A 12,827-nucleotide genomic window follows, 5' to 3' on the forward strand; every position below is an offset into this window, starting at 1 on the left:
TTTGTGCCCTAGGTTCAACATTTGGATGGAAGCTTTGAGTATAGTTTTAAGAGCAGGAATAAGTAGATTTGGGGTCCTGTGTTAACTTAGGGTATCATCTAAAGGCAAGCGTCTCTAGTAGCCCAATGAGAAACCACACACACTAAACCATGCATACCCTTTGTCCCTCTTCCAAGGGCATTTTTTATAGCCACGGGAGATTCCTGAGGCCTCATGTAGAGGGAGATGGAGAGAGCATCTCAAACTTTAGCCACCATTCAGCAATATGGTTATACCTCTTTCATGGCAATAGACCTGAGACACGGAGACATGAAGCATATTGAAAACTAATAATAACTACCATTTATGAGCATTCACTATGTGCCAAATGCTTTATCACATTTGATCCTCATATCAACGCTATTTAAAAAAACCTCCATTTTACTCTTTCAGAAACTGAGGCACAGAGATTGTATTTGCCCAAGATTGCAAAGCATTAAGTGGCAGAACCTGACCTCTTCATCATATTTCATGCTCAAAGTCACTCAGCTAACATGACAGGCTGCCATTTAGAGGGCCCAAATGTCTCTGTCCTGTTCCCACCTTGGTGCCAGCTAGCCTGACCAGCATTGATCAAAGACCAAGCCAGGTTGTGGTCCTCTCCCTTTTCCACTTCATGACGAGAGGAAAGCTTCCCCTGCATCTCTTACATTTGGTGCATATTTTGTGCCCTAAATAGACTCTAAGCACATATAGGGCAATGATAACTATTCAACACATATTTGTTAGACACAGTGCTAGGGGTATATGTATGTTTGAGGGCCTGACATCCTTGGATCTGAGTCCTCTGCTTCCCACTGGAAACATGCCCCGCCCCAACCCAATAAGTCTGAGGGAAGCTGGGAAGCAGGGGGCAGGTCCTTCTTAGGGAAGGTACCTGGGGTAAGGAGTGGGGGTGTGGGGGGGATTCTGAGGAGTGAAACCACTTCCTCTGTAGCTAGTTCCTGTGTTGACAGAACTGAAGGAGAGGAGGTGGGTGGAGGGAACAGAGCAGGGGGTTAGGGGGCTCCTGAGGCTCTGGAGATGAGAAAGCCAAAAGTCCTTCCCCCTCTGAACCCCCAACCCTACTGCAGCTGGAGGAGTTCTTCCAGTCTCTGTGCTCCCCTGGGGCGAGAGAGGTCAAGCAAGCCATTGGGTGGGAAAAGAGAACTGGAGGAAGTTGACAGGGATGGGCGGGGCCCGGGGGGGGGGGGGTGCTGACCAGGAACCCAGCTTCCTGCTCAGTACCCAGGCATCCAGCCCCCGGCTCACCCCCACCCCTTCCAGCCCCTACTCCCCTCAGGAACTCAGGATTCCGGCCCTCCTCCCAAATCCCAGCTACCCCTCCCCCATCGGTTTCTCCCCTCCAGGGGATGGAGGCTGAGAGACCCCAGGAAGAAGAGGATGGTGAGCAGGTGAGCTCGGCACCGGGTTGGGGAGGCTGGCATTGGGAGAGAGGGAGGTGAGAGGACCTGAGGCAGAGACTGAGTAATGGTGGACTCAAGGGACTTGGACAGGCTTGGGCACAGAGGCAGGAACAGAGACGCAGAGAGAGGAAATGGGCTGCTGGCCTAGCCCTCTGCCCACCCCACCCCCACTTGACTGCAACGGATGTCTCTCAGCATCAGGGCCCCCATCAGGATGAGCATGGCTGGCCCCCTGTGAACACCAGCAATCGGCCTTGGCGATCTGCTCCTCCGTCCCCTCCTCCTCCAGGGTCCCGCCACACAGGTACCCCCACCCACCCAAGGAGCTCCCTGACCCTGGTGCCCACATCCTTCCTGATCCCATGACCAAGGCTCAATCCATCATGGGCTCTCTCCCCACCTCCTCCGGACTCCCCATCACACCCCCTTAGCTCTGACGCCCCCATACACACACACCCACCACTGCTGTCTGCCAAATTCTCTGGGTCTCTGAGCCCTCCCCCTCCTCTCCCCAGCCCTGGGGCCCCGCTCGGCCTCCCTGCTCTCCCTGCAGACTGAGCTCTTTCTGGACCTGGTGGCTGAGGCCCAGTCCCGCCGCCTAGAAGAGCAGAGGGCCACCTTCCATCCCCCCCAGAACCGTCCAAGCCTAGGCCGAGCCCCGCCCCGGCCTCTTGAGGACAGAGAACAGCTCTACAGCACCATCCTCAGTCACCAGGTGAGACACCCATCCCCTCCCCGCCAGGAGGCAAGACCCAGGCTTCTTGGTCTCTTGGCCCCTGTTCTCTTTGGGGGTCCTACCCCTCCTTCTCCCCAGGCATCTGCCCCACTGCCCCGCCAGGTCCTACTCCCCCTACCCCCATCACAGGTGTCCTATATGCCCCTCACACCAGCCCTGGCTCCTTTCAAGCCCTGCTCCTCTTAGAACCTCACCAACAACTTCCCCTCCCTCCACTCCTCCAGAGCCAGCGGATGGAAGCCCAGCGGTCAGAGCCTCCCTTACCCCCAGGGGGACAGGAGCTCCTGGAGTTGCTGCTGAGAGTTCAGGGTGGGGGTCGAATGGAGGAGCAAAGGTCCCAGCCCCCCACACACACCTGCTGAGACTTGAGCCCCACCAGCCCCTCTGCACTCCTGGGGCTCAAAAGCTGGGCAGCCCACTGCATGCCCTCAACCCTGCCAGGCAGGGGCACCAGAGACTGGAAGACCCAGCAGAAATCTCAATATTCATCCACCTTTCCTGGGAACTGGAGCGGGTGAAAGTCCTCAAACCCTGGGAATAGTCAAGGTAGGATGGACATTCAACTCCCTCCATGACCAAGTATGTAGGAGCTTGAGGCCATGAGAGGATCCCAGCCACAGTGGGACACCTCACCCTCTCCTCTGATCTCAGGGAGTGGCTGGGAGTCTTGGTCCTGAACTGTGGGGACACCCCCAGTAGTCAAGCCACCAGGCAGGATCGGAGGGGCTCATTTCCCAGAGGAAAGGTAAATCTCCCAAGGTTTTCACCTGAGAGGCAGTTCCACCCTCCTTCTCAGTAAGAAGAAAGGAAGAGAGGGCACAGCAAAGACATAAAGACTGTTCTCCCACCTCCATCACCGGCACACCCAGCGCCTGGACTGAGGGGCCTACAGGCTGTGAATGGACATTTAGCCCTGCCCACCCTCCCTTCCCACTGCTGTTCTGAGCTGTCTGATGTTTGGTTATATGAATAAATGTAATTCCCCTCTGGACTGAAGACTGGTGTCTCGGGTGGCGGGGTGGAGCGTAGGAGGGTGAGGCCGGAGGCCACCACTCTCCCCAGTCTGGCCAGAGGCCAGCTTCCCTCCCTGGCTGGTTAATTACTGGCTCATTAAGCAGCGGCTGGAGACCTCCCTAATTATCTCCCCCAGCCCCCCTCTCCTGGTTTTAATTAAGTAGAACAGGGAGGGGAGTCATTAGGATAAGAAATATGAACTAAGCTGTCTGTGAACCCAGGCATTCCAGCGGCCAGAGTCCTCATCAGCTAGATCCCGGATTCAGAACCCAGGTGCAAGGCCCCCCAGCCTCCAACACGCCCCCCGCTTCAAGGCCACAGAAGTCCAGACCCTGGGACCTTCCCTTATTTTCCCCACGGGCTAGTCTCCTCCCCTCGTCCCCTCTCCCCTCCTCCACTCGTCTCCGTTCCTCCGTTTCTGTGTGTCTCTCTCCGCCCCCAGCTCCTCCCTGTTCCTCCTCTCTTCTCCCCTCCTCTTCCTCCCCGGCTCCCCTCCCCCAGCCTCCCTCCCTCGCTCCCCCCCTCCTCTCTCCTCCCTCCTCCCTCTCTCTCACACACACCCCCGCTCGGGCCTCCTCTCGCTCTCTCTCCCTCTCTCTCTCTCCCTCTCTCTCTCCCTATCTCTCTCTCTCTCTCTCTCTCTCTCTCTCTCTCTCTCTCTCTGTCTCTCTCTCCGGCTCCATTTTCTCCGCCGCCGGGGGCCGGGGTCTCCTGTGGGGGGCCCAGACAGTACCCCAGGTCTCCCTGCAGGGCCGGGGTGAACCCCCGGGAGAGCCGGGAGCGGGGTAGACGGGCGGGGGTTCGGGCGGAGGGAGCAGCGGCCCCAGCGAGTTTGGGGGGGGAAGTAACCAGGCGCGGGGGGGGGAGGGGCGGAGCAGGGAGGGGGCCTCAGGGCCCCCCCCAACTATGGACGAGCGGCTGCTGGGGCCGCCCCCTCCAGGCGGGGGCCGGGGGGGCCTTGGATTGGTGGGTGGGGAGCCTGGGGGCCCTGGCGAACCTCCCGGTGGTGGAGACCCCGGTGGGGGTAGCGGGGGGGTCCCGGGAGGCCGAGGGAAGCAAGACATCGGGGACATTCTGCAGCAGATAATGACCATCACCGACCAGAGCCTGGACGAGGCCCAGGCCAAGTGAGTGCCCCCAACCCGGTCCCCACACAGACCCAGCAGAAGCCCCATTCACAAGCTCTGAATCTTCTGGGAGCCCCCCAACTCCAGGACCCTCCCCAGGATACTACAGCTCTTCTCTCCTCTCCTTACTCCCGGGAGCCCCAAGATAAGTGATCCCTCTCAAACCTTCCTTCACCCCCAGTCCCTGAAACCTTCAAAAAGGGGAACACTAGGTGGTCTCACTCCCCCCCAGGTGGTCTCACTCCCCCCCCAAGTCTCTCACTGACCCCCGCCCACACACACACACACACACACACACACACACACATACGCCCCTGGAACATCTTTCCATCTCCAGAGCCCTCTTCTGGCTCCCAGACTAAGAAACAGCTATGCTGTCTTCTCCCCTAACTCTCCAGCCCACCCTCATCCTAGGGGCCTCCACACCCCTTCCCAGGGCTGCGACCCTTTCTCTCCATGTATGGCCCAGCCTCCAAGGGTCCTCACTCACCCTTTGCCCCTGCTCAGCTGACACTAGGAGCATCAGAGCCTCCCAGCCTGCTCAGTCCCAGGACCCTTCACACACCTCTATACTGAATTCCCCACTTAAGCTCAGCACCCCTAACCCCCTCTGGCACCTCAAACTCTGACTCTTCTCCCCAGCCTCCTTCTGTCTTCCGCTGAAATTTACCTAGTCACTCTCACTTCTGCAGCCGTTCCCCAAATCCCCTCCGTACCCTTCTAGACCATCTCCCACAGCCTCCACCCGGCCACGGTGCCTTTAGCCTACTGCACCTTCCCTCCTCCGTCCAGCCAGAGCCAAGCAGCTTCCCCACGTCTCCACACTCTGGGAGCTGAGCTCTTCCCAAGAACCCCCCAACTCCATTCGGCCTCCAATCCTGCTTTCCCCCGCCTGCTTACCCACCACCTCCCTTATTCCCAGGCTGCCCTCTCTTACCCTCATGGGTGTGTCGTTTTGTGGTTGTCTTTCCCACTCCCCCATTTCTGTAGCCTCTCAATTTTTCTCTCCCATTCCTCCCAAGGAAACACGCCCTAAACTGCCACCGAATGAAGCCTGCTCTCTTTAGCGTCCTGTGTGAAATCAAGGAGAAAACCGGTACGTGGGTCCCCCCTTCTGATTCCTCAACTCTGGGGACAGAACCCTGTTCACTACAGAACTGGGGCTACGAGTTTGACAGCTTGGGGCCCTGAGGAAAGTGTGGGTCAGGATGATTGCTAAGGGGGGCCTGGGAGGGAACCCAGGCCTGGAGACTTGGGTCTCCAGGAGGCACCAGGAGGGCTGAGAGCTGGGTGTGGGGTCCCGGGGTCCCTAAGTCCACTCGCCTGCACGCTAGGCCTCAGCATTCGAAGCTCCCAAGAGGAGGAGCCTGTGGACCCGCAGCTGATGCGCTTGGACAACATGCTTCTGGCAGAGGGTGTGGCTGGGCCTGAGAAAGGGGGCGGCTCAGCGGCAGCAGCTGCGGCCGCCGCAGCCTCCGGAGGCGGCGTGTCCCCCGACAACTCCATCGAACACTCGGACTATCGCAGCAAACTTGCCCAGATCCGCCACATTTACCACTCGGAGCTGGAGAAGTATGAGCAGGTGAGGAGAGGAAGCTGGAGCGGGTGGAGGGAGAGGCCCTTCGGGGGAATCCCAAGGCCAGGGGGCTCCTCCTCACCAGGCCACGGGCCCCCACTGCAGGCGTGTAACGAGTTCACAACCCACGTCATGAACCTGCTGAGGGAGCAGAGCCGCACGCGGCCCGTGGCCCCCAAGGAGATGGAGCGCATGGTGAGCATCATCCACCGGAAGTTCAGCGCCATCCAGATGCAGCTCAAGCAGAGCACCTGCGAGGCCGTCATGATCCTGCGTTCCCGCTTCCTGGATGCCAGGTGGGGCCCAGGGCCCCAGGCCGGCCCCCAGCACCCAGCTCCTTCACGTTCTTCTCCAAGCCTCTGGGCCACCAGGTTGCGCAGCACAGCACTATACTCCGTGACAGCGGCGCTCTCTGGAGTTAATCAGCGTGGTGGCCCTGCCGGGACACCCACATCCTCCTCACCACCCCGTCTCTCCTCTGTAGACGGAAACGCCGTAACTTCAGCAAACAGGCCACTGAGGTCCTGAATGAGTATTTCTACTCCCACCTGAGTAACCCATATCCTAGTGAGGAGGCCAAGGAGGAGCTCGCCAAGAAGTGCGGAATCACTGTCTCTCAGGTACTGGGGAGGCATGGGCAGGAGTTTTGGGGGCACGGCGCTCTCCCATCCTGTTGACTAAGGTGTTTACAGAGGGGCAGGTTCCCACCTGACCCTCCTTTCTGCCCCACACCCCACAGGTCTCCAACTGGTTTGGCAACAAGCGGATTCGCTATAAGAAAAATATTGGAAAGTTCCAAGAGGAGGCAAACATCTACGCCGTCAAGACCGCTGTGTCAGTCACCCAGGGAGGCCACAGCCGCACCAGCTCCCCGACACCCCCTTCCTCCGCAGGTGGATCCCGCTGCCACCCTGGCTGGCTGTTCTGCACGCTTCCTGCTTTTGTTCCAGCTTCCTATCTAGGCAGGATCATAGCAGAGAGGGGGCCTTCTGGGGTGAGAGGGACCAAGCTGAGATGGGGTGGGAATATCAGGGGACAGAGGCCACCCTAGTGAAGTTACTTCTGCCTTTCTTCCGGCAAGTGGCCAGGGGAGGCTCAGGAACAAACTGCTCCTTCTGAGTGTTGCAATGTTGTTTGGTGGAGAATTTGCGTATGGTGGCCTACCCCCAGAGAGCTAGTTCAGGGGGCTTTTTGAAAACTGAGAGCTGTAGTGAGTCTCCCATCTGCCATCACAGGCTCTGTTACACTCTTCCCTAATTCCCCCTCTGCTTCCCCCAAGGCTCTGGCGGCTCTTTCAATCTCTCAGGATCCGGTGACATGTTTCTGGGGATGCCCGGGCTCAACGGAGATTCCTACTCTGCCTCCCAGGTCAGGTGGTCCATCTCGCCTTGAGTAGGGCTTTCCCAAACTCAGTTTCCCTACTTTAGGATATGAGACTTTTTTTCTTTTGAGGCTTCTCACTGTGTCCTATCCTCCTTTGTTGCCTGCAGGTGGAATCACTCCGACACTCAATGGGGCCAGGGGGCTACGGGGATAACCTCGGGGGAGGCCAGATGTATAGCCCTCGGGAAATGAGGGTGAGTACGTGAAGCCCCTTTCTCCACCTCTCACCAGGATGGGAGGGCCTTTTCCCTGGCAGCGCTGTCCCCTGTGCTGGGTTTCCTAAAGCCCTACCCCAACTGTCTGCCTCTTTTTCCAGGCAAACGGTGGCTGGCAGGAGGCTGTGACCCCGTCCTCAGTGACATCCCCGACAGAGGGACCAGGGAGCGTTCATTCTGACACTTCCAACTGATCTCGCCCCTCAGGGCCACAGGGGTTAGGGGCTCACAAGGCACCTCTTGAAGAGGACGCAGGCATCCAGAGGACAAAACCCAGACAAAGGAGAAGCACAAGATAGAGAAGGGCAAACGGAGTCAATCCCCTCCCTGGCCAGACTCTCTCAGTGCTGGGGGTGCTGACTACATGGCAGGGAAGATGGGGCCCCTTAAGAGGAAAGTGGGGTCTGTCTCCCCCTTTTTTCATTCTTTTTCTCCCCCTTTTTCTCTCACATAGAAACACACGCACCCAGAATCCTATTTTTCAGATCTTTCCTCTCCTCCTCTCTCATACACACACGTACAACTATTCTGTTTCTCTCTCTCCCTCTCTCTGGGCTCCCCAACTCTCCTTCCCTCACCCCACTTATCTGCTCTGGGATCTGTGGAGATGCCAGCCCTGCCCAGCCAGAGATGCCAAAAATGGGGACATGACTTCTGGACAGAGGACATGGGCCACGCCCCCTGTGCCTCCCCACCCCCTGCCCCTCCAGACGGCTTTATTACCTCATACGCAGCTCATCTTAAACCAATAGAATCGCTCGGTAGACGGGAGTGTCTGACTCAGATATCTACCTCGGAGGGAGTTTCTGCTACTTTAGGGAATTGTTGACTGGGCTTTGGGGTTGAACTTTTTTTTTAAGGAAAGAAAAATTAACCCTGGGATCCATCTGTATTTTTTTTTAATTTTTATTTCGGGGATTTTTGGTGGTGGTGGTGGTTCTTAATTTTTAATTTAGTTTGGGGAAGTAGATGTTTTTATAAATATGTTGATTTTTTTTTTTTTTTCATTTCTTGCTTTCCCACATTAAGGGTGATAGCCAGAGGGGTCATGATAAGAGAAAGGGGAACAAATAGAACTGGTGAAGAGCCTGCCTGGCTCCACTCCTGTTCGTCAGGAAGTACATTTAGCAGGGCACCAAGCCTGCCCCCCTGAAATCACTTAGGTGTCCTCCTTTGCTTCCAAAGTCACTGAGGTGTTCTTTGCTTGTGCAGGCAGCTTTCTGCTGCATTTGGTGTGGAAGCAGTCAGGGCTTGCTCTGCCAGCCTGTTCCCCACCACCCTTGGGCAGGGCTAGACTCGGTAATTTGAGCAAATGTCACCTTCCCCTGTGAGTGACAGACACGTCTAATATCTTTCTTTTAAACCACTATTTGCAGATTGGACGGGGAAGAATGGGGAGGGGGTTATTGCCAAATATGTTAAATGTGGGTTGGGGTGTTTGTGTATGTATCTCCCTCAGTTTCCCCAGAAACGAGGTATCTTTTTTTTGTTTTTTTCTCAGTCCAAAATCGAGAGGGTGGGGAGAGAGAGGAGGGAGGCTGCAAAAAGCCAGGTATGAGGGAAGGTAAAATCACCACTGTCCCACCCTCGGCCCTGAACCCTACTATCTGAACCCCTCAAATATCCTCAGGATTTCACAAGACTGTCAGTAGGGAACCCCTCCCGTCAAAGATCCAGGCAGGACTGGGGGGCAGGTTGGGAGTGTGATGGGTGGGGGTGGGAGGCATGGGCCGGGGGCAGTTCTCTCCTCACTTGTAAACTTGTAGTTTCACAGAAAAAAACAAAAAACAAAAAACGCAGTTTTAAATAAAGAAATTTCTTTTTTCCCTGGGTTTAGTTGAGAATTCTTTTCAAAAACATGAGAACTTTTTTTCTCTCATAAAGCCCCAAACGGGTTTTCCCCCCCGCCCCCCGAGTTCCCCGGCCTTGCCCTCACCACCCAGGCCCCAGGTTTCACCCCTGCCTCCTCTCCATGGGAAACAGCCAGACCTGAACCCTGTTGCCTAGCAACCTCACCTAGTCGTCCAGTAGCCCTGGGTGGTCTGGTGCAATAGGTTGGGGGTCCTGAGGGGATAAGAGACCCTAGGAGATGCACTCCCCACCCCCATGGATGTGGCTGTACCCAGAGGCTGGCAGTGCCCAGGGGTGGGGTGACAGCTGTTTCTCCCAGTACCTGAAGGACTCTTGTCCGAGAGAGGCATGAATTCCTAGCATTCCCTGTGACGGGACAAGATGGGGGAGATGGGGGCAGGGGAGAGGGTACAAGCCCCACCTAGGGTGGTGGCCACAGCAGCAAGGGGCAGACAGAGCCAGGAGCCTGGGAAGGAAGCAGGATGGCAGCAGGGGCAGCAGCTGGAGCCTGGGTGCTGGTCCTCAGTCTGTGGGGTGAGCCCTGCCCCACCCCCAACACCAATCCTCCCCGCAGAAAGCACTCTGCCCCCGTCCCCGAAACTCCCCACAACTTCCCAGGAACCTGGGTACTGCTTTTCAATCTCCCTCATCTGCCCTGTTCTAGTTTTATTAGCTCCCATCTCCCTTCCTGCCCCTTCATTGTGGTGCTGTCTCCCAGGGGCAGTAGTAGGGGATCAAAACATCACAGCCAGGATCGGGAAGCCACTGGTGCTGAACTGTAAGGGGGCCCCCAAGAAACCACCCCAGCAGCTGGAATGGAAACTGGTAAGTGGGGCTCCTGTCTCCCCACTTCCGGAGAGACCAGTGACGATTCGCATCCCCTCCTCCCCACCTCCCTACCTCCCTACCTCATCAGCCCTTTCCCAAAGGGCTTGCACTGTTGAGGCCCCTCTCCTCTGTCCCCAGAACACAGGCCGGACAGAAGCTTGGAAGGTCCTATCTCCCCAGGGAGGCCCCTGGGATAGCGTGGCTCGTGTCCTCCCCAACGGCTCCCTCCTCCTGCCGGCTGTTGGGATCCAGGATGAGGGGACTTTCCGGTGCCGGGCAATGAGCCGGAAGGGAAAGGAGACCAAGTCCAACTACCGAGTCCGAGTCTATCGTAAGGGTTCCAGGGCCTTGTTCACAGCCCAGCTCTCATCTAAGGAAAAGCCTTCTACCCCAGCCCTTGACTCCTGGGCCCTGGCATGTGAGAACTTGACTTCAGCTGCCCCCATTCCCACAGCTGGGGTGTATCTTCAAAGCTGCAGCCTCTGATTGGAATTCTTCCTCCTTCAGAGATTCCTGGGAAGCCAGAAATTGTTGATCCTGCCTCTGAACTCATGGCTGGTGTCCCCGATAAGGTAGGAGAAGAAAAGGCGAGATGTGGAAAGGGATCCTGAGAATGGGAGGGGAGTGTAGCTGTGTGTATGTGTATGGATTCTCTTATTTTCAAAGATGATGAGGTCACTTTTTCCCCAGGTGGGGATATGTGTGTCCAAGGGGGGCTACCCTGCAGGGACTCTTAGCTGGCACTTGGATGGGAAAACCCTAATACCTGATGGCAAAGGTGAGTCCCAGCGTCTCCCCTCCTGGCTGCCTTCTTTCTGATCGCTCTCCCGTACCCACCCTGGAATGTCTTGCCTTGTCCTACCCCCCACCATAGGAGTGTCTGTGAAGGAAGAGACCAAGAGACACCCTGAGACAGGGCTTTTCACACTCCGTTCGGAGCTGATGGTGACCCCAGCCCGGGGAGGAGCTCCCCACCCCACCTTCTCCTGTAGCTTCAGCCCTGGCCTTCCCCGGCGCCGAGCCCTGCACACGGCCCCCATCCAGCTCAGGGTCTGGGGTGAGCGCAGAACTGGGGAGGGCCCCAACTTGGGTGAGCACCTGTCGGAAGGTATGACCCTCAGGAAGGAGAGGGTTAAGCCCATGGCCACGGGGACCATAGACAGGTGTAACCCTCAACCTCATGCCCCTCCCCACCCCCAGAGCCTGCGCCACCGGAGGAAGTCCTGTTGATGGTGGAGCCAGAAGGTGGAGCAGTAGCTCCTGGTGGTACCGTGACCTTGACCTGTGAAGCCCCTGCCCAGCCCCCTCCTCAAATCCACTGGATCAAGGATGTGAGTGACCTGGAGAGGGGGCTGGCAGGTAGCGAGATATGTCATTGGCAACTAGGAGGGCAGGGGATTCATGGAGAGCGAGGCAGGCAAGGAGGTACAAGGGTACCTGATGATGTGGAGGCAAAGCCAGCAGTATGGGATGTGTTGGCAGGGGTTTTAATAGTCTCCTGTCCCCTTTTCCCCACCAGGGCATGCCCCTGCCCCTTCCCCCCAGCTCCGTGCTGCTCCTCCCTGAGGTAGGGCCTGAGGACCAGGGAACCTACAGTTGTGTGGCCACCCACCCCAGCCATGGGCCCCAGGAGAGCCATGCTGTCAGCGTCAGCATCATCGGTGAGGAGACCTCTCTCCAAATCCCAGGGACCCTGGGGGCGGCTGAGGGACAGTGCAGGCTCCAGTTCCCTACCCTACGCTAACACTGTCCCCGAGAGCCACCCCACGCTTCCCTCCGGGCAGCCACACCCAGGCCTTCTCTGCCCTACACAGCCCAAGAGAACAGCCCCGCCTGTCCCCTCTCCCCTCTAAACTGAAGAAAGGGAGAGGCTCCGCCGGGGCTCCCACTAGCCTTCTCCCAAACTGAAGCCTTCCCTTCTGATTTTGTTTTCCAGAAACAGGCGAGGAGGGGCTGACTGCAGGTGAGGGGTTGGATAAAGTCAGAGAGAAGCAGACAGACCTCAGCATGACTGAGGGGATGGTCAACAAGAAACGAACTGTGAGGGCTGTGCCCTCAATTCTCCCCGTCTCCCTACAGGCTCTGTGGAAGGGCCGGAGCTGGGAACTCTAGCCCTGGCCCTGGGGATCCTGGGAGGCCTGGGGACAGCCGCCCTGCTCATTGGGGTCATCATGTGGCAAAGGCGGCAACGCAGAGGAGAGGAGAGGTGAGTGGAGGAAGCCAGACACCTCAGACTAAGGGCTTCCAGGCAGCAAGGAGGGGTGTGGGGGGAGAAATGACGGAGTGCTGGGAACCATGTGCAGAATTCTCCCCAATCCTCCTCCCCAGGAAGGACCCAGAAAACCAGGAGGAGGAAGAGGAGGAGCGCACAGAGCTGAATCAGCCCGAGGAGCCTGAGGCGGCAGAAAGCAGTGCAGGAGGGCCTTGAGAAGCCCACAGCCGGACCCCATCCATCAGCTCCCTTTTTTTTCCCACCCTCTTTTCTGGCCCCAGACCAATTCTCCCCTGTATAATCTCTACCCCACCTCCCCAAACTTTCTTCCACAACCAGAGCCTCTCACAAACAGTGATGAGTAAACACCTGACACATTTGCTCTTGTGTATGTGTGATGCCCTCACCCCCTGCACCCTCGAGAGCCCTGAAGGAGAGGG

The 12,827-nt window shown here is 57.4% G+C and overlaps 3 protein-coding genes across 12 annotated transcripts; all 3 read left to right on the forward strand.

Annotated features, from left to right (window-relative positions):
- The first annotated feature begins 1,298 nt into the window (after positions 1 to 1,298).
- GPSM3 (G protein signaling modulator 3) lies at positions 1,299 to 3,069 on the forward strand. The gene is made up of 4 exons (XM_068558366.1): positions 1,299 to 1,433; positions 1,641 to 1,749; positions 1,961 to 2,160; positions 2,406 to 3,069. The coding sequence occupies exons 1-4, from the start codon at positions 1,392 to 1,394 to the stop codon at positions 2,541 to 2,543; spliced, it is 489 nt and encodes a 162-aa protein (XP_068414467.1). The 5' UTR covers positions 1,299 to 1,391; the 3' UTR covers positions 2,544 to 3,069.
- Positions 3,070 to 4,101: 1,032 nt separating this feature from the next.
- Positions 4,102 to 8,961, forward strand: PBX2 (PBX homeobox 2). The gene is made up of 9 exons (XM_068556916.1): positions 4,102 to 4,322; positions 5,345 to 5,418; positions 5,657 to 5,904; positions 6,004 to 6,194; positions 6,383 to 6,518; positions 6,638 to 6,791; positions 7,178 to 7,266; positions 7,389 to 7,475; positions 7,598 to 8,961. Exons 1-9 carry the CDS (start codon positions 4,102 to 4,104, stop codon positions 7,688 to 7,690), a joined length of 1,293 nt encoding a protein of 430 aa, XP_068413017.1. The 3' UTR covers positions 7,691 to 8,961.
- A 272-nt stretch (positions 8,962 to 9,233) lies between these two features.
- On the forward strand, positions 9,234 to 12,755 carry AGER (advanced glycosylation end-product specific receptor). Of its 10 annotated transcripts, XM_068556914.1 has the most exons (11): positions 9,815 to 9,881; positions 10,066 to 10,172; positions 10,314 to 10,506; positions 10,683 to 10,747; positions 10,866 to 10,953; positions 11,050 to 11,232; positions 11,376 to 11,506; positions 11,695 to 11,836; positions 12,112 to 12,138; positions 12,255 to 12,381; positions 12,504 to 12,755. In XM_068556914.1, exons 1-11 carry the CDS (start codon positions 9,830 to 9,832, stop codon positions 12,601 to 12,603), a joined length of 1,215 nt encoding a protein of 404 aa, XP_068413015.1. In that variant the 5' UTR covers positions 9,815 to 9,829; the 3' UTR covers positions 12,604 to 12,755. The 10 variants fall into 10 exon arrangements, with proteins under 10 accessions (XP_068413008.1, XP_068413006.1, XP_068413007.1 ...); XM_068556907.1 differs by having other exon boundaries at positions 9,234 to 10,172; XM_068556905.1 differs by having other exon boundaries at positions 9,234 to 10,506; positions 11,050 to 11,283.
- The last annotated feature ends 72 nt before the right edge of the window (positions 12,756 to 12,827 follow it).

This window comes from Eschrichtius robustus, chromosome 12, assembly GCF_028021215.1.
Source record: "Eschrichtius robustus isolate mEscRob2 chromosome 12, mEscRob2.pri, whole genome shotgun sequence".
NCBI classification, from domain to species: Eukaryota; Metazoa; Chordata; class Mammalia; order Artiodactyla; family Eschrichtiidae; genus Eschrichtius; species Eschrichtius robustus.